The sequence below is a fragment of the Paramormyrops kingsleyae genome, chromosome 13 (genome assembly GCF_048594095.1).
Source record: "Paramormyrops kingsleyae isolate MSU_618 chromosome 13, PKINGS_0.4, whole genome shotgun sequence".
Lineage (NCBI taxonomy): Eukaryota > Metazoa > Chordata > Actinopteri > Osteoglossiformes > Mormyridae > Paramormyrops > Paramormyrops kingsleyae.
The window spans coordinates 33,096,776-33,116,654 of record NC_132809.1 but is presented as its reverse complement, the minus strand read 5'-3'; the positions used below and the strand labels follow the sequence as shown (position 1 = coordinate 33,116,654).

At 39.8% G+C, this 19,879-nt stretch overlaps 2 protein-coding genes across 2 annotated transcripts; both read left to right on the top strand.

The window, feature by feature from the left end:
• The first annotated feature begins 5,876 nt into the window (after positions 1 to 5,876).
• LOC111849653 (dnaJ homolog subfamily A member 2-like) lies at positions 5,877 to 14,171 on the top strand. Its single transcript, XM_023822725.2, has 9 exons — positions 5,877 to 6,043; positions 6,942 to 7,001; positions 7,686 to 7,912; positions 9,432 to 9,512; positions 9,969 to 10,102; positions 10,281 to 10,477; positions 11,809 to 11,953; positions 12,092 to 12,219; positions 12,659 to 14,171. Exons 1-9 carry the CDS (start codon positions 5,966 to 5,968, stop codon positions 12,845 to 12,847), a joined length of 1,239 nt encoding a protein of 412 aa, XP_023678493.1. The 5' UTR covers positions 5,877 to 5,965; the 3' UTR covers positions 12,848 to 14,171.
• A 1,090-nt stretch (positions 14,172 to 15,261) lies between these two features.
• On the top strand, positions 15,262 to 19,657 carry LOC111849643 (UPF0547 protein C16orf87 homolog). The gene is made up of 4 exons (XM_023822702.2): positions 15,262 to 15,514; positions 16,146 to 16,242; positions 17,417 to 17,596; positions 19,062 to 19,657. Exons 1-4 carry the CDS (start codon positions 15,449 to 15,451, stop codon positions 19,178 to 19,180), a joined length of 462 nt encoding a protein of 153 aa, XP_023678470.1. The 5' UTR covers positions 15,262 to 15,448; the 3' UTR covers positions 19,181 to 19,657.
• Positions 19,658 to 19,879: the final 222 nt, after the last annotated feature.

The window sequence follows — 19,879 nt, the reverse complement described above, 5'->3', positions numbered from 1 at the left end:
TTTGATAAGGTCACAGTGGGCAATTTTAGGTACCACCCCTACTCTTTCGAAAGACGCCCAGGGAGCATTTATGACCTCAGACAGTCTGGACCTTGGTTTTACGTCTCATCCGAATGATGGCACCAATTTTACAGCGCAGTGTCTCCATAACTTTGAAGATTGCTCTATCAAAAACACTGCTGGCCCAGGGAAACTGCCTATAGCTAGAACCAGCCCTGGGAAATACCTACACTGCCTGCATTATATTCTGAAGTTCTGCTAGCTCATTGGCTTCTTCAAATTACTTCAAATGTGACTGATTGCGTAAAAATGATGATACCTGTACTTATTTCTACAATGTGATCTTGTATCATACTGTATCCTCATTTTAAATATGAGGATATCAATGTTATTTAAATGGCATTATGTTTAGACTTTAAATAATTCAAATTAGTCATGTGTAAGTTTTGTTCCAAGATACAGACCTCACACAAGTTCATGTCATGTCGTTTATGGTAAATGGATTGCATTTATATAGCGCATTTTCTACTCCGACGAGCACTCAAAGTGCTTTACAATTTTACCTCACATTCACCCATTCACGGTCTCATTCATATCCTGGTGGTGGAGGCTGCCATGCAAGGCACTAACCTGCTCTCCAGGAGCAATTTGGGGTTCAGTGTCTCGCTCAAGGACACTTTGATGGGGTCAGGAGGAACCAGGGCACAAACCTGCAACCCTCCGGTTGCTGAACGGTAGCACTTCTTCCTGCACCACCACCATTTACCATGCCCCTTCTGTTTTTTACCCCCCTAGTGTGGCTATATTTGGCCGCGCCCGGTGTGTGGTAACCTTACCTCCTGTTCTTGCTCCTAATGTCTGTCACCTTCACCTATTTCCTGTTTGCATCTCATTCCTGCTGCATTTAAGGTCCTCCCAGTATTGTCGTCCCAGACAAGTCATTAACATTGCTTCCCAGTGTAGTCTATGCCTCTGTCTTCCCTTACCGGTCCTGTTTTAATTCCCCATCATCTTGTTTGTTTTCAGTTTGGTCATCATTTATTTAATAAAACCCTTCTTGTTTTCACTCACAACCTCTGTTCTCATCTCCATCGTCCTGCAGGTTGTGACAGGTTGACACAGAAACGAATCAACAACTGTTGTAAAACAAGCTAAACATATGTTTATAAATCTCAAAATACATGCTTATTGTGAAGGTAATCGATAACCCTGCAATTCCATATAATGCACTGGGAGCATTATTTAGTGCAAATTGCATTACTATACACTTATAGTACATACATGTGTTTGTTCGTTATACACACTGTGAAGATCGAGCATGATAAGAATCCAGGTAGACTGGACCCTCCAAAACAGAATTAGTGGCAAGGGTTAGTCAGCCAACACCTTGTCTCCAATGTTTTTTCTTTTGCTATAAGTTTGTTCGGCCTTTCTTGTTTTTGTACATTGTGTCCTGGTTCTTGTTCCTGGTTTCTTTTTTTCTCCACATAGTTTTTTGTGCCCTTTGTCCCAGAGTTTCCCATCCATTCAGTCTCAAAATTTGCCTCAGTAAAATGAGTTTTATCAAGTGTGACATGATAATATTGCTATACTAGATTATTATTTACAACATTTAATTTTGACACTAACACTGATCAGGTATATAATTTGACATGTACAGAGATAGTTATATAAGCCAAAGGAGGGAACAATTGTTGTTAAGTTGTTAATCAGATGTTTTGTTTGTTTTCTGCATCTATTTATGTAATGAATCATAATTAAGAATTAATCAAAAGTTATATTGTCAAATATGGAAAGGTTCACTTTGTATAAACAGTGGGGTCCAAAAATTTGAGACTATTAATGAAAATTCTTATATTTTGCACATTTTCACAACCACACATCCTGGCAGAGAAACTCTCCACCCGCTTCCACCTGGATGACCAGCTCACTCTGTAGATCATGAACTTTCTGACCAACAGGACGCAGAAAGTGCTCATCAACAACACCTTCTCTGACCTCTCCATCACCTCTAGGGGCTCCCCCCACATGGCTGCGTCCTGTCACCTCTTCTGTTCATCCTGTACACCGATGACTGCAGGTCCTCCCACCCAGACTGTCATCTAGTGAAGTACGTGGATGACACAATTCTCCTGTCTCTGCTCTCTGGCTCCTCACATCACCACAGGTCAGTGCTCAGTGAGTTTGTGGAGTGGTGTGACAATGCCTCCCTGGAGCTAAACGTGGAGATGACCAAGGACATGGTGGTGACCCTCTCTAGTAAACAGAGGGAGCTGGTGACAGGATCTCCCAGCATAATCCACGGGCAGACAGTTTACTCCTCCACCACCTCCACTATCTTCGACTGCACCCTAAAGTTTGCCTCCAACACCGAGGACATTCTAAGAAGATTTCAGCAGCGGCGATATCTCCTAAGGAAGTTCAACAGCTTTGGGGTCAACAAGGTCATACTCAGAACCTTTTACTACTCCTTCATTGAGAGTGTCCTCTTTTTCTCCATCGCCTGCAGGTATCACTCCACCAGTCTGCAGCACAGGACCTGCCTGCTTTAAAGTCTGCTCTAAGATCATCGGACTCCCTGTCAGAGCACTTTCATCCCTGAGTGAGCAGAAAACTCTGAGAACAACGTGTAGGATTCTGCAGGACCCCTCCCATGCCCTGCTCCCGGAGTTTGAGCGGCTCCCCTCAGGACGACGGCCCCGCTGTCCCGGCTGCAGGACCCCTCCCATGCCCTGCTCCCGGAGTTTGATTGGCTCCCCTCAGGACGACGGCTCCTCTGTCCCGGCTGCAGGACCCCTCCCATGCCCTGCTCCCGGAGTTTGAGTGGCTCCCCTCAGGTAATCCCCTCACCTCTTCTGTTCATCCTGTACACCGATGACTGCAGGTCCTCCCACCCAGACTGTCATCTAGTGAAGTACGTGGATGACACAATTCTCCTGTCTCTGCTCTCTGGCTCCTCACATCACCACAGGTCAGTGCTCAGTGAGTTTGTGGAGTGGTGTGACAATGCCTCCCTGGAGCTAAACGTGGATATGACCAAGGACATGGTGGTGACCCTCTCTAGTAAACAGAGGGAGCTGGTGACAGGATCTCCCAGCATAATCCACGGGCAGACAGTTTACTCCTCCACCACCTCCACTATCTTCGACTGCACCCTAAAGTTTGCCTCCAACACCGAGGACATTCTAAGAAGATTTCAGCAGCGGCGATATCTCCTAAGGAAGTTCAACAGCTTTGGGGTCAACAAGGTCATACTCAGAACCTTTTACTACTCCTTCATTGAGAGTGTCCTCTTTTTCTCCATCGCCTGCAGGTATCACTCCACCAGTCTGCAGCACAGGACCTGCCTGCTTTAAAGTCTGCTCTAAGATCATCGGACTCCCTGTCAGAGCACTTTCATCCCTGAGTGAGCAGCAAACTCTGAGAACAACGTGTAGGATTCTGCAGGACCCCTCCCATGCTCTGTTCCCAGAGCTTGAGTGGCTCCCCTCAGGATGACAGCTCCACTGTCCCGGCTGCAGCACCCCTCCCATGCCCTGCTCCCGGAGTTTGAGCGGCTCCCCTCAGGACGACGGCCCCGCTGTCCTGGCTGCAGGACCCCTCCCATGCCCTGTTCCCGGAGTTTGATTGGCTCCCCTCAGGACGACGGTTCCTCTGTCCCGGCTGCAGGACCCCTCCCATGCCCTGCTCCCGGAGTTTGAGTGGCTCCACTCAGGACGACGGCCCCGCTGTCCCGGCTGCAGGACCCCTCCCATGCCCTGCTCCCGGAGTTTGAGTGGCTCCCCTCAGGACGACGGCCCCGCTGTCCCGGCTGCAGGACCCCTCCCATGCCCTGCTCCCGGAGTTTGAGTGGCTCCCCTCAGGACGACGGCCCCGCTGTCCCGGCTGCAGGACCCCTCCCATGCCCTGCTCCCGGAGTTTGAGTGGCTCCCCTCAGGACGACGGCCCCGCTGTCCCGGCTGCAGGACCCCTCCCATGCTCTGCTCCCGGAGTTTGAGTGGCTCCACTCAGGACGACGGCTCCTCTGTCCCGGCTGCAGGACCCCTCCCATGCTCTGCTCCCGGAGTTTGAGTGGCTCCACTCAGGACGACGGCTCCTCTGTCCCGGCTGCAGGACCCCTCCCATGCTCTGCTCCCGGAGTTTGAGTGGCTCCACTCAGGACGACGGCTCCTCTGTCCCGGCTGCAGGATCCCTCCCATGCTCTGCTCCCGGAGTTTGAGTGGCTCCACTCAGGACGACGGCTCCTCTGTCCCGGCTGCAGGACCCCTCCCATGCTCTGTTCCCGGAGTTTGAGTGGCTCTCCTCAGGACGACGGCTCCGCTGTCCCGGCTGCAGGATCCCTCCCATGCTCTGCTCCCGGAGTTTGAGTGGACTCAGAGGAGGAGAGCCACCTTTGTTCCCAGGGTGGTTCAACTCCTCAATTCACAGTCTTCTCTTCCCCTCTGCCTTCCTGCTCTGGAACCCGTCATTCATTTTGCACTTGACCCACCCCCCCATGCCCACTAATAATCCCTCCCTTTTACATACTTATTCAGTTCTCATCTACCTGATTGACTGCAATTTTGCACAGTACCTTCCAAATACTGTAATTACTGTTGCACTTTACATCATTGTGTCCTTGTTCAACTGCCCTGTGTGCCTAGGGGAAAAATAAAGTTTTTTTTTATTGAATTGAATTGAATTGAATTTACATAAAACTCTTCATTACAACTGATATTATCAGCATAGCAATTTGAATGAAAAGTGTAAATAATTTTCAGTTTGTCCCCTTTGCTTATTGAGCTGCCATGAACTCCAGGAGTTTGTGAAAACCTGAAGATCCATATTATCCAGCTTGATCTGAGAATCTTCTAAAGATCATGTGATGTCACTGCATGCTTGGCTTGCTCAGTCTTCTAGTGCCCCCATGAATGTTTGATGGGGTTGAGGTCAGGTGACTGCTGCTTAATTAGTACTCCTGCTCTTCAAAGACCTTTGAGGTATGTTTGGGGTCATTATCCTGCTGCAGTATGAATCCTACTCACCGGAAGATCCAAACCAGAGGGTATAGCATGCCTCTAAAGAATGGGCTGATACTTTTCTTTTGTCCAGTGATTCACCGTGAAATGCTGGTATGTCTTTGCCCATGCCAAAACTTAATTTAAAATTCATAGACTTTCAAAGTGGTTTCAGACTTTTGGACCCCACTGTGCAGAACCAGTCCTAGTTAACAACCCCGAGGCAATGTGAAATTGGCTGGCAAGTTGGTGCCCCCTCAGAAGTAACTTTGGTATAGTGAGTGTGTGTACATGTATGTATATGTGTGTGCGATTATGTGGTATGTGTGCGTGTCCCCACAAAGTTATAAAAACCTAGTAGTTTTTACCCTGTGGGGACATTTTTCCAGACCCCACAAGGGAGAATCCAATTTCATAAAAATTTATGAATACAATAATTAAAAAAAATAGCCAAAAGTCTTGTATTTTGTTTGGTTAATGTACATCATAATAACCTGAACTGTAACCACACGTTAAGGACAGATCTAATAATCATCATTTAGTAATGATTACTATTGTTTCCATATTTAAAATATTACTGCCATAAAGAATACTTAGTACTACCTGAAGTAGTTCATAATATACTTCAAGCATTAATGTATAGTACTGCCCATAGTATCGCCCCAATGCAGTGTGCCCTCACTGCACAGATTCCCCAGATTTGCCGCAACATTATTATTATTACTATTATTATTATTATTCCTATTAATATTATTGTTCTAATTACTATTGTTATTATTATTATGTGACGCAATCGGAAGACTAATTCATGTTTTGTGCACATACTGTACTTAATAGTGGGGGGAGGGGCTGTTGTGTGTGTGACGCAGAAAGGTTAAAGTTGACCCATTGCGTATGAAGTTTCCGGCCGGCTCCTCTTTCTGTCCTCCTCCGTTTAGCAAGCCGAGAGTCCACCTCTTAACGCCACCATGGCTAACGTCGCGGACACCAGACTGTACGACATCTTAGGGGTTTCCCCGTCCGCCTCTGAAAACGAACTGAAGAAGGTATTGATAGGTGGCTTTCTTGTCCGAAGCTCTTCAGCTTAAGTCACTTGAGTGACAAAGCCAGCCGGCTAGCTGGTTAAGGAATTAGGGAAGGGGGCATTTACTAGCTTTACTAGCGGGGCCTACGCATATATTGTGTAGGGCCCAGGTGGAAAAGCTAAGGCAAAGTCAGGTTTGCATAGGTTGCCGTTTTTATTACTCCTTTTACTTATTGTTGTTCATGTTCTTTTGGCGGTTATTGCCGCCTGTGGCTTGGTTTCGTAGTAATACGTTTTTTATTTACCTTGCACGACTCGTTTCAGAATGTAGCATTTGGTAGCTAAGCAGCTAGCCTCCGGTTATACTGCGAAGACAGCTAGCAGTGTGTCTACCGGTTGGTGATTTGTTAAAAGCTGGTGTTCTAACTGGCATGTTACTTGACGATGGCATTGTTGGTGGGATTATGGGTTATCTTGGTTAGCCAGCTATTTGCACACATTTACAGATGTCTAAAAGTCTAAAAATTAAAAGCAAAAAAGTTGATCTGATGAGACTGTGATGAGCTTGTCTAAGTCATAGATACCAAAACATTTCTCTAAATAATTTAACCTGGGCTTTGTTAACACGTACAATCATGGACCATTTCGGTATTAAATTAAGAATGTTATAAAAAGCGATTTGGAGTTAAAGTGCTGTGGTTCGCGGTTACAGTAGATCATGACATTAGTAAATGGACCCTTATAATAAACGTCGAAATTTGTAAACGTATTGTGTGAATTGGGTTTATTTAGCGGTTGCGCTTGATTGGAAAAATATTTTGATTGTATCTGTGACTTGAACTCTGTCGTCCAAGAGAAGACATTGCTATAGCTAACATATTTCGGACAGTTTTGAAATGCATATGTATTTTTCATTGTAGGCATACCGTAAGCTAGCAAAGGAGTACCACCCTGATAAAAATCCAAACGCTGGAGACAAGGTAAACCAGCATAATTTCTGAATGGTTCTTGTTTTTATTTTAAATTTATTACCGGCATCTACAGTTAAATGTGAAGCCAGTGGTTAGTTAACATCGTCTGTGTAAAATCTGTGATGATACATTGTGATTAAAGGTACTGATTTGTATTGTAGGTTTATTGTTTATTTAACGGGTTAAATGTTAACCTGGGTAGTGGAAAAACCAAACCATTTTTTTTCATTTTGTTGATTATGATTTGAAGTGTGCCGTTTAAATCGGCTTAAGCAAAAGTTATTAGAGGAAGCATCGGTATTACTTGGTGATTAAATGTACCCATTTATATGTTCTTAAAACGCCAAACTAATTCTATATCATCACGTTGTTTTTGGTATGGGGCCTCTTCACAAAGTCACATTAGAAGTGTGCTTAAATTAGTGTCTAATTTTCATCTTATTTTATGGGCTTACACTGGGGATCCTGATTATTTAAATTGTAGCAGTGCAGATTCTGAAAACTAGGTTATACTAATAAATTTAGAAGGATTGTGTTTGTTAAAATGGTAATTATGTTAGTGTGCTTGTTTTTTTTCCCCCTAAGAATCTAATATGATATTGAGAGGTCAGACCTTTGTGTTTTTTCCTGAGAAGTTTCCTTCCAAACATGAATTAGCCCAGCTTTTGACAATGACTGTTATTCTCAATTTAGTTTAAGGAAATAAGCTTTGCCTATGAAGTGCTCACCAACCCAGAGAAAAAGGAGCTGTATGACCGGTATGGAGAGCAGGGCCTTCGGGAAGGTGGTGGAGGCGGTGGAGGGATGGATGACATTTTCTCACATATCTTTGGAGGCGGACTGTTTGGGTTCATGGGAGGACAGGCTAGAAGCCGAAACGGTGGAAGACGTCGGGGGGAAGACATGGTCCATCCACTCAAGTGAGCCATAGGCAGTTTAATTTCCCGTCATCTAATTGATGTTTGTCTTGCCGCTGTTTCTCCTTCCCCATAACAGACATTATCTGCTCGTTCAAACTTCTTACAATAAAAATATTCCTAGCTTTTTTTTTTAAAGGTCTGATGTAAATTGGAACTTTAAATTTAATCTTGGATAATGTTTTCCAATGGGTCTTTGATCAGATCGTGTGTGTGTGTGAGAAGGCTGTGTGATGTAGTGAATTTTTATATGGTATTTGATACATTATCAAGCCATTTCATATGTAAAAATGTATCTATTGATTTTATCTATTGTAAATGTAGACAATACGATTTTCTGTAAAATGGCAGGACGAATGAATCAGGTAGTGCCAGGACGTGTTGTATGCACAGGCTGTGCCAGATGGTGAACACCTATTCAAAAACGCTGTGTATGAGCAGACATGCAAGCTACAAATCAGGCACTTGGTATGGATTGGGTAGTGATGGACACCCCCACAAAGCCCTGTCCAGCCACACCACATCAAAAAGAGGCCAGATATTGAAATGCAAAGGGAAAGATGTACTGCAAAGTGCAGCAGAAGTGCCATAAAGAAAAGTGAGTGCTGAAAAGCAAAATACAAAGGAAAAAACTATTTCAAATATATATAGTAAAAACTTTCCAAAGAGAAATCTCTCCATACATTAATTTGTTTGCAGTACATATGTGGCTTTGTTTGCAGTACGCACATTTGTTTGCCTCACAATCTGGATGCAATTTGACTTCATTTAGCAATTTTTTTGGTTCATGTGAAACAGTTCAGCAGAGAAACAAAATAGTACTATTGCTGCAAACACTCATTTTGAATATAAGCGTTTAACTGTTAAATACTTAAATTTAAATCTTTGTTTAAATTTCAGGCAATTAAATTTTTTTTCTAATTTTCATATGTTCAGAGATTCTAGTTAAGAAACATTGATTTGAATAAATTAAAACCATAATCCACTGACTTTTTAAGAATTGAGATCAATGTATATTGAATATCGATACTGTGACATAAAATATCGAGTGTTTTACAGCTATATTGCCCAGCCCTAGTGTGTGTGTGTGTGTGTGTGTGTGTGTGTGTGGTGTGTGTGTGTGTGTGTGTGTGAGACATATTTACAGACGTTTTCTGGTTTATGATGGTCCATGTTATGATATTTTGACTTTTTGATGGGAATGATTATTCAATACATTACATGAGATATTCAGCACTTTATTATAAAATAGCCTTATGTTAATGCTTTTGTCAAAACGTAGTCTGATGTAAGTGTTCTAGGCATGCTTACAGTAAGCTAAACTAGGCTATTTTGTTAGGTTTACTGTATTAAAATGAAATTTTGCCTTACAATGGGTTTACATTCCAATAAAACTATCGTAACTCGGGGAGCATCTGTAGTGTAAAAGTTGTATAATGTGTAACTGTTTTTTCTTTCGTTAGGTGTTTTAAATGCTTATGTTTTGGTGTTTCTCATTTTAAATTATCTGTGCCCTGGGCAGGGTTTCTCTTGAAGATTTGTATAATGGAAAAACAACCAAACTGCAACTAAGCAAGAATGTTCTGTGTAACACTTGTAACGGGTATGTAAAGACATGGCATTTTGTGCTAGAAACACTGTTAAATTCAGGCTCTGGTACTTCATAAAAATTGCAGTGGAATCTTGGCATGAATGCTGTGGGTCATTAGTTCTCCTGCAGTGCATAGATAAACCCCATAAGCAATGCTTGCATTTGTTTTTTTTGTTTGTTTTGTTTTTTTTATTTCAAGTATTCAAATGTTCCTTAATTAACAAATGTTTTAAACTCGCTGAGGGGACATATCTGGGCAATAAGCCAGTTATATCATGGCATGAGAAGCTTTTTGCTCACCTCTTTAGCTAGGAAGCTTATTCAGGTAGTTTTCTACAAACTTGATGAGGTTGTATTCAATGTGGTCAATGAATTGTGTGCGAGGCTGTATTCCAGGCCTGCCCAAATCCTTTATCTCTCTGACTTGTTTCATTCATTTATTTCTCTGTTTCATTGTTTCTTTCACAGCCAGGGGGGTAAGACCGGAGCTGTTCAGAAATGTGTGGCGTGCAGGGGACGGGGTATGCGCATTATCATCCGACAGCTGGGTCCTGGTATGGTCCAGCAGATGCAGTCTGTCTGTACTGATTGTAATGGTGAAGGTAAGACTGCTGATTGCTGAAATGTAGATGCTTTCTAGAGGGAATGGATTTTTGGATCATATACAAAATTTCAAACCTCAGAAATCATAAATTGTTCAGGCTGATTACATTTTGCTGTTGTCATGGTAGTAGAATGGCCTTGACCCCTAAGCTGAATCCTGTTTCGTTACACTTATAGGTGAAGTTATAAATGAAAAAGACCGTTGTAAAAAGTGTGAGGGGAAGAAAGTGGTGAAAGAAGTAAAAATCCTGGAGGTTCATGTTGACAAAGGCATGAGGCATGGTCAAAAAATTACCTTTGGAGGGGAGGCCGACCAGGCACCTGGAGTTGAACCTGGAGATATTGTCCTTGTCCTGCAGGAGAAGGAGCACGAGGTACAGTTATATATTACTGTAAGCCCTGCGTTCATTTTGATGTAAGCAGCCAGAACCTTCTCGTTCTCATGACCTGGATATATTTCAGTTAAAGCTTGAATTGGAATTCTAAACCAAGACTTGGAGAAGTGCCAGCAATTCCTGTATTTCTTCCACATAATTTTAGAAATGAAACATGTCATCGGTGATCATGCGGGACAGTGCAGGCTGTGCTGGCAGCTCAGTGCACTGTTGTCCTGAGCTGTAAATTTATACCTGTACTGATAAAATTTGTTTTATTGATCTATGCCATTAGTTTGTCCGATAGAATACATTAAATTGGAACATCAGAGTGATGGAGTTGGGGCAGGGTTTTATTTCCCTGTCACCGACAGACTGAGCCTGCTTCGGGATATTTAGAGGAAAAACATGTTGGTGGCACCCAGGACGCTGTTTAAAGTGCAAGTTTTAAACCTTTGCCATTATCTTTAACGAGAATTTTCAGAATTTAATCATTATACAATAAGTTACCTTTCAGCTAGATTTGTGACACTGGCTTTATAAATTCGCTGTTACAGTAAAATCCCATTATAAGGGACTTCAAGGGGCCTGGCAAAACAGTCCGTTATATCTAAAGTCTGTTATATCCAGAGTTGCTGTATGCCCAGAACACAACTACAGGACACCATTTACTCATGCCACACCCCAGCAGACACACGTGGTATAGATTATTATATTGTACATGTAGTAATCCAACTTTACCTGACCAGATGCATGACTGTTGTTAATCCCGACTACGTATCTGTGCTGGATATCACCGGCATTCCACGCACCTTGGTGGCCGGAGCCTGCATGTCCGTTATAGCCGAACAAACCTACAGCTAAAAGCGGCCCTGGGGACCAAATTCTTTGTCCGTTATAAGCGAAATTCCGTTACATGCGAGTCTGCTATATACGATGCTTTTTCTGCATGTTCTTAAAGCCGGACAGCCGGGACCAGGGGACCTCGTCTGTTATAGACAATATTCTGTTATAAGCGAGTCCACTATTACGGGATTTTACTGTGTGTGTGTGTGTGTGTGTCTCTATATATATATGAAGCAAGATGTACTAATTTGACTGGATACAACATGGAAAACCACAGCCTGTTAACAAGCATATTTTTTATTGTTTGAAAGCAATGGAGTGGTGTCATCTTCAAGATGAATACAGTGTGGTTTATACTAGATATAACTTTCTATGTTTGATGGGCTTTCTGCTTAATGTCTTAGATTCTGATTTGATTGTCGTGGAATATTTCCTCCTAATTGAACTGTGGCTTTAAGGCTTAAAGCGTGTAATGTTTCTTCCAGACATTCAAAAGAGATGCCAATGACTTGCACATGACTCACAAAATCGGCCTTGTTGAAGCACTTTGTGGATTCCAGTTCACACTGAAACATTTAGATGGCAGACAGATTGTTGTGAAGTATCCTGCTGGTAAAGTAATTGAGCCAGGTATGTTTGGCACTGATGACCTCTGTGAGATTTTTTCCTCCCTTTGTTGAACAAGTACTTTGCTGTGAGGGTTGCCATTTTAAATTGGTCATAGTCTATTAAATGAGTTGATTTCCCACAATACTATTTGCTTTGCAGGTTCTGTCAGAGTAGTGTGGGGTGAAGGTATGCCGCAGTATCGTAATCCATTTGAAAAGGGGGATCTGTATATTAAATTTGAAGTGGAATTCCCAGATAACAACTGGATCAGCCCAGAGAAGCTTTCTGTGAGTATTATAGGGATGCTTGCCCCCCTGAAAAGTTTTAGTCTCTCATTGTATTTTAAGGTTATAATTATAAGCTTGTATGGTTTACTGAATTTAATTTTGTTGGTGTCTACTATAATTGAAGGATTTAAAAGCTGTCATTTGCAGAAGCACAATGACTTATTTGCTTGCGTACCTCTCTGACTTGATCAACATAACTCTAAAGAACAATAAATAAAAGTAGCAGTGAACATTAAGATACAGAGAGACAGCTAAAACATCTTGCCGGAGAGTGATGCATTGCCTGTTCTCCCTGCAGACTTCTCATTTTTATTATTGTGTTGAATTGTGTGTACCTTTTGCAGTTGATATTTCCTTTCATTAGCTTATTTATAGATACACATTGTACTGTGGAACCCCTGGTTTTGTCCTGTTGTGTAATACTTCAATTTAATTTCAGGAACTGGAAGACTTGCTGCCTGCCCGGGCTGAGGTGCCCATTGTTTCTGGAGACGCAGAGGAGGTCGACCTCCTGGACTTTGACATGAGTCAAGGCACTTCTGGCGGACATAGGCGGGAGGCGTATAACGACAGCTCAGATGAGGAGAGTGGTCACCATGGACCTGGAGTCCAGTGTGCCCACCAGTAGTAAAATCACAATGCACAGGAAATGGATTTCCAGATCTTTGTGGCTTGAATTTAACATATTTTACTTCTGCAACTCCTTGTACCTTTCCATCAAATATCTGGTGCTGCCCCCAGTACTCTTGCATTCTGTCTTCTATAGGCAGTCCAGAACCAATTAAAAAAAGTTAGATTAAATCTTTTTTTTTTTTTTTTGGTATGGAATTAATTTAAAAGTTTGGCACATTTGAATGATTCGTAGAGGAAAAACCTCACTGTCTATCAGTATAATTTACTTATTGTTTTTCTTTTTGTTTTAAACCACTAATTTCCCCTGTAGACTTTTAAAATTCCCTTTGCATTTTAAAATGGGGTTGGGGATAAACGTGTATAAAGTGGAAGCAGTTGTCAATCTTCATCACTTGGCCTCAAAGCTGGTATAATGTTTCAAACCTGTAACACAGGAACACATTTGTAACATTAAGCGGGGGGTGGGGGGCGGGGGTCTATGCATAAATACTTGTCAGATTATGAAGCTGAAAGAAATGTTCAAAATTTGAGCAATATCGCATGTCATTTTACAAAGCCCTAAACATCTTTTTTTTGCTGTACAGTAAGTGCTGTGGCATAAGCCACACAATATTAGCAGCTTCCTTTGAAATGTGGGTGAGAGAGAACCTGTATGCTCATTGGCTGCTTGGGGTTTATTCATTCTAGTCATAGTGTGCACTTTTTAAACCAGCCTATATGTAATTGACTAAACCTGTTGTCATTCAGCTGGCTCTTCAAATGCAGCAGATGTTTGCTGCTTCTTGAACTGCACCACCCATCTTTTTGTGCACTCATGACAATGGGCTGTTTGTTAGAAATAAATTGTCATAGTTTTCAGCTGTTATAAGCAAGTCCGTGCAAAGCTATCATTTCTTCTCAAAGCTGTTTAAACTGACTCCAGCATCTGCTTTGGGTGGAGATAAGCTAGTGTTGCAGTAAGCTTTTGTCCTACTTTGTTTTTCTCCTCCTTTCCCCCTTCTCCCTTCCTTCAGCTTTTGTGTAGTGCTGACCAGTTGCTTGACCAAAATTGAGCCAATAATGTAAATACTGTTGTTTTTTTTCTTCAAAGGAGGATGTCAAAGCTGCTGTCATATTGTGTTCTCCTCCTCAGCATAGCAGAACGCTTACATTCATTAGCCCTGGACATATCCTGATAAATCAGATTGTTACTGAAAAGTGCATTGTCCAAACTCTTGACACCTGCTGTTGAACATTTGAAGATATTGTAATTGATTTCTGTGTTGATGCACATGTTTGTTCATGTTACTTGTACAATAAATTGTCATGTGTTAATTGGATTCTATGGTTCTCTTTTCTGTTTTTCTGCCTGAATGTGATCTCTGTATAAGAAGCTCCTGCATAAATTTATTAATTTAAATCTTAAATTTTGAAGGTGAGGTAGTTAAAAAAAGAAAAAAAAATGGGAGGATGGTTTGATTTTGTAAAACCAGTATTTACTCTAGTTTAATTATAATTGTTACATTAAGTCAGTAATTATTTCCTTATCTATCCCTTAATTTTGGAATCTGAGAATATATTTCTCTATTTTTTTTTTTTTTACACTTCCATGACCAAGTAATTTAATTGGGGGGATGGGGTCATAATGTTCCATCAGTTGGGGACAGTATTCAAAAACAGACAAACCAATTACTCCAATTTGTTCATGACCAGTTGTTTCAAACATAGCAAACTACATACTAAGAAAGCTTTTATTTTTATGTTTAGTATGAACTTTCAATTAATGCATAAAGTAATTTTTAAATCACATATTTGCTAATGTCCAATATATTTTATTGTGTCTGGCAACACTCATTTCATAAGAATTTAAAAATTGCTACTACTTAAGGTAGATACTTCTGTGAGGAGCAAAATTCTTGTTCCTAAGTGATCTCTTCCAGATACAGAGTATACTGTATATTTTAACATAGTCTGTAAAGCTCAGACATCTGACTCAACACTAAACATACACATCTAAGACAATATGACAATAAGCACTGACAATTGTTTCTGTTCGTGATGAAAAGTTCGTTCTAAAATTTCTTTAAATTGATTATTTTAAACTTTTAGATTTATTTACCTTGAAAGTTTATTGCACCTAAAAATGCACGTCTGGAAACTTACGAAGGTTAATTTTAAGAGAAATGTCAGTAAATTTCTGTAAAACTGTATGACTGCTGCAAATATATATTCCATAAGTATGAAGTATGTAATCTGTATGCATAGTCTGTACTGAATCAAAATATAAAACAGTTCAGAAAGTCCTTACTGTTTTTTCTTATCTCTGCTCTGCCCTTTTTCCCTGCTGAAGGATCGCGCATGCTCAATGCTGATATATGGAAAAGGAAGAAATCAAACATCTCACTTCCTCAAATGCGCATGATCATTAGTAACGTTGGTACTGTGTGTGTGTGTGTGTGTGTGTGTGTGTGTGTGCGTGCGTGCGTGCGTGCGTGTGTGTGTGTGTGTATTAGCGCGCCTGCCTGCCTACCTTACTGCTTGCTCAGCCTTAAATTTCTATATATATTTGTCAAAAACCTAGAGGGTGATTACCGGACTGTAACAAATCACATTTAGCATGTCGACAAATAAATCAAAGAAAGTGAAAATGGCCACTAAATCATGTCCTGACTGTGATCAACAGGTAAGAATATATGCACAAGTATGTTACATTTTTGTTTTATTTTATTGTAATAAAATAGTTGTCCGTGTTTGCGTCGTTAACAGCGATTTATTTAAAATAATGTATGTTTGATGCAGGAGATTTGGGACATGGAACCCGTAATCGTTGTCTTGAAATAGTTTGAAACATGTTGTATTTCCTCTATTATTTCATGAATAGTACAGCGAAGAAAAACATCAGTGCGAGACTATGTTACAAATACGGATCACTTCCTTGCGATACATCGTGTGAGTGGTGTATATATAAAGAAAAGGATTATGAAAATGAGCGGCCAACAAAAGCAATGCAGAATTGTGTTAATTTTACCGCCGATTTTAAGTATTCTGCTCTACGTACATGAAGCTGTATCGATATTTTAAAATGTTCTCATAGGCCTACTCAGTTATCGTTTTATTTTTATTGGAAACTGCTCATGTCATATTCCGGGAAACTCTCAACGACATTACAAAGAAAGCTGGGTGGAACGAGAATTGTTATACCTGCCTGTAATGCAATAAAATATTCAAATAAATGCCGTGATACATTTCCCGGTAACTTTATATGTTACATTGATACACAGACATATCACTAAACGCTGTTTGTTCATTATTAGATTCCAGTAGCCTGCAAGTCTTGTCACTGTGGCTATGTGTTTATTAGCCGAAAACTCCTAAATGCTAAACAGGCTGAGAGATCATCAACCACATTGGGTAAGAAGTAGTGATTTTAATATATATATATATATATATATATATATATATATATATATATATATACACACACACACACACTAAATTATGCCCCTTTGGAGTTCAGCTGCGTAACTTCAGCATGTATTAAAACTTCCTGCTTAACTGGTATATTTTCCATTAAAACCCATATTTTATTCTCTGTGTTTTGGTCCTTAGTTTGTCTTTGTTTATCTCATCGCATGATTCTGTTTTGACTTTAGTGGATCTGCACAATTGTTATATGATAAGGTCACTAAAATATTTCTCAATCCACAAATTCATCAAAATAAGTGGTTGAGCAATAGCTGGAAAAAAATATTCAGGACTGAAACTGATTATATTAGTATTCCTTTCCAAGTGAATATGAGGAGAAAGATCACTGTGTGAATTATTTCCAACTATTTGGTTAGAATGTTAATTTTAACTGAATAGAGGCAACAAAGATGACAATAAAAATTATTCTTTAATGTTCCACATTTCTTCCCTTTGAAAAAATACAAGAAATTAGAGGAATTTTTCCCTGCTATGTATTAAACATTTGCATTTCAGTCAGACCAATGAGCGCACCCCACTCAGAGATTTACTTTCTGCCATTTCCTTTTCTGTGTGGCCCCATTATATTATATCGCTGTCATAGTGAGCTCATAAATGTTATTGGTCTACAATACGTTATATTATGTAGATAGATTATTTGATATTCATTCATGTATTTTCCAGTTATAAAAGTCGTATATACGTGCTTCTGTGTTGTGTGTATATGCTGCGTGTTTGTTTAAGCATACGAACCTCTGACTCTAACAAGTTATGCGTTTACATTTTTATCAAGATATTTACACAGATCCTTCTAGTTCAGTTGTATTATGATGTGGTGTTCATTCATACAGTCTCATATGATTCAAAAGATTCTTTAATAATTAAAAACTGGACAAACTGGTTTATTAGTCATTAAAATGATTAAAGACATATTTGCCAGTGTTTTCAGAGAATAATGCATAGTTCTGAAGAAGGAACATTAACAATCATGTAGATACATTTAATCATCTCTCACTGTCTAGATAACATACAAAAAACATTGTCTTGGATTGCCTGATATATGAAATAGTTTTCTCCTCTTAAAGATTAAACTGTTCATTTGTGATGGTCAATTTTACAGATAGGCTAGATGCTAAAAGGAGGAGGACAGAAAGAATACAAGCAGAGAAGATTAGTTCGACCTCAGCCAATCACAAAGAGCAGAGAAGGCAGTCCCGCTCAAACAGCCAATGTGAGCAGGTCCGAAGAGGGAGGGGACGGCCCAAAACCATTGCACACAAGAAGCAAGAGGAAGAGAGAGGTAAACGACTGTTAAACATTACACAAAGCCAAATCCACTCTTTACAGTTTGCAGTTTCCATTTTGCTTCTTAATGTAAACAGTGGGAGGTTTCCTAAAAAAATGATTTAAGTAGAATCATAACAGTATCAAACCACGCAGTCTTGACCATACGTGTTTTATTCAAAAGAACTGAAAATTAAAGCCAAATGGAATGTTCAGTAGGGTGTCACTTAGGTACTATGAGAAAAAAAAATCATAAATTCTTTACTCTCACCCTCCAAATTTGTTCCACGTGGTCAAAAGTTAATGTGTGCCAAATTATTTCATAACTGTGTAATGTTTACAGGTCGCCCATCTACATTTTAGTTTATATCACAAAATGGATGATGTTATACACAGTATATTTACCAATTAGACAATTTGTTTATGCTCAAGAACATAGATAGAACATGTAATAATGGTTTATTTGCAATAAATTGTACAGTGTACTGCACTAACACTTATAGTTAAATGTGATTCTTATAGTCAACCTGTAAACTCGGTTTTAATACACAGTTCTGTGGTGTCACAGTCGCTAAAGTCCATCTGCTCTGCAATCAGGCAAATAGTTATAATATTAATTAGCAAACATAGCAATGGCATGGCACAGTGGGAAAATGCAAGAAAAGCTGTAAACGTAAACAATAAACAGACTGTCAATGCATGCAGATTGCAGGTCAATAGGTCATAAAAAGTGAAAATTAACGTAACGTAAAAATTTGAAATATTGAAAATCTAACATTTTAAATTTAGAAATTACAGTTGACTAATGAAAACTAGGACACATGAAGTTCCTCTCTCCATTCTCCAGCTTATTTAACTTGGTTTTTTGTGTCTTAGCCCATAGCCCTGTAGTAAAACAGGCTACTTGCTTGTTGCAATAATGCAATATAAACACATGAAAACAATGCATTTAATTTATTGCAATGCATATATTACCTTCTTTTGATTGAAGTTGAATAAACAGCAGATTGATTATCTCTGACGTTACTGTGCTCGACACTACACTGCAAACTGAATAACTGGTGAAAAATAGCAATCAAACACCAGCATAAAACAAGATGGCTGACTGTTTGTTTTGTTTCTGCTTTCATAGAATAGCTAAAATATCACTGTCAGAAATATAAATAAGTAATATTGGTGTGGTTACTGAGATTAGTGAGATAGGTACCTGTGAAAGTGTGGTCATCATGAGGTATAATTAAGCTTACAATGCTAACATTCAAAAGCCTTGGGCTACCTGGTGCTTTCTTAATTCCCTCTTGGGGACAAATACAACTTTTTGAATTTAGTTGAATTAAATTATCTCTTACACTCCAACTCAAGTCATACATAAGTCCTGCTATCAATTTCATGTCATATGTTTGTATCCTTATATTACATTTTGCAATGTTGTCTTTCTCATCAATCTATATCTCACATAATATCATCTCCCTCCCTTACAGAAAAGCAAGACAAGGACATTGATATTTATGCTAGTCTCTCAGATGAGAAAGCTTTTGTGTTTTCAGTGGCTTTGGCAGAGATCAATAGGAAGATCCTTGGTCAGAGATTGATTTTATAATGGGGTTGATTTTGACAGTGATATGCTACTCATGAGTTACAAAAGCTGAAAATGACTGCAATGGACCAGTACTGAAGTAATACGTGAACTTTGAGTAAGTCAGGGCTTGTCAATGTCTGCCAACCATGGTACTGTCTGCATGTGACATTCCAAGTTTCTTGGATGGATGGATGGATTTTCAGTACCACTTATCTAGTACAAGGCATATTGTGTATAAATGCATTTTTAAAAAGTAACATAAAAATAGAATTTAAAAGCAAATTAACATAGATAATCAAAGAAAGATTACATTTTGATTTGTTTTATGTACAGTGGACAGTTTTTATTGTATTAATTTATTAGGCAAAAACATTAATAAATGGATATTTAATAGTTTTTTGTATTTCATTTTAATTGCAATACAACTTCAGATGTGTAAAGCTGTTACTTTTGTGGAATAATCTGCTTTGCACTCAAATAAAAATGTTGAGGACTAAATGGCTGAAAATGTTGCTTTCAGTCTTCTGGAGGCTTGTTTGGTCTTTTGAAGATAATAGTGGAGCAATTCACTTTGATATCTTGCTGTATAATGTTTTCAAATAGTCTTATGGTAAATTTCCTCTAAGCTTCTTTCAGCACTTGCCAGAGCTCTTCTTTCGACTTTGGCTGCTTTGCAGTCTTCTTGCTATCCAAGTGATCCGACATAGCCTCAGTTGAGGT

What these genes read in the sequence shown, in the direction of transcription:
- LOC111849653 (XM_023822725.2), top strand. Translation starts at nt 5,966, where the DNA reads ATGGCTAACGTCGCGGACACCAGACTGTACGACATCTTAGGGGTTTCC. An exon ending in CTGAAAACGAACTGAAGAAG is followed by an intron (nt 6,044 to 6,941) that starts GTATTGATAGGT and finishes TTTTCATTGTAG; the next exon opens with GCATACCGTAAGCTAGCAAA. An exon ending in CTGTGTAACACTTGTAACGG is followed by an intron (nt 9,513 to 9,968) that starts GTATGTAAAGAC and finishes TTTCTTTCACAG; the next exon opens with CCAGGGGGGTAAGACCGGAG.
- LOC111849643 (XM_023822702.2), top strand. Translation starts at nt 15,449, where the DNA reads ATGTCGACAAATAAATCAAAGAAAGTGAAAATGGCCACTAAATCATGT. An exon ending in GTCCTGACTGTGATCAACAG is followed by an intron (nt 15,515 to 16,145) that starts GTAAGAATATAT and finishes GTTCATTATTAG; the next exon opens with ATTCCAGTAGCCTGCAAGTC. An exon ending in GAAGCAAGAGGAAGAGAGAG is followed by an intron (nt 17,597 to 19,061) that starts GTAAACGACTGT and finishes CCTCCCTTACAG; the next exon opens with AAAAGCAAGACAAGGACATT.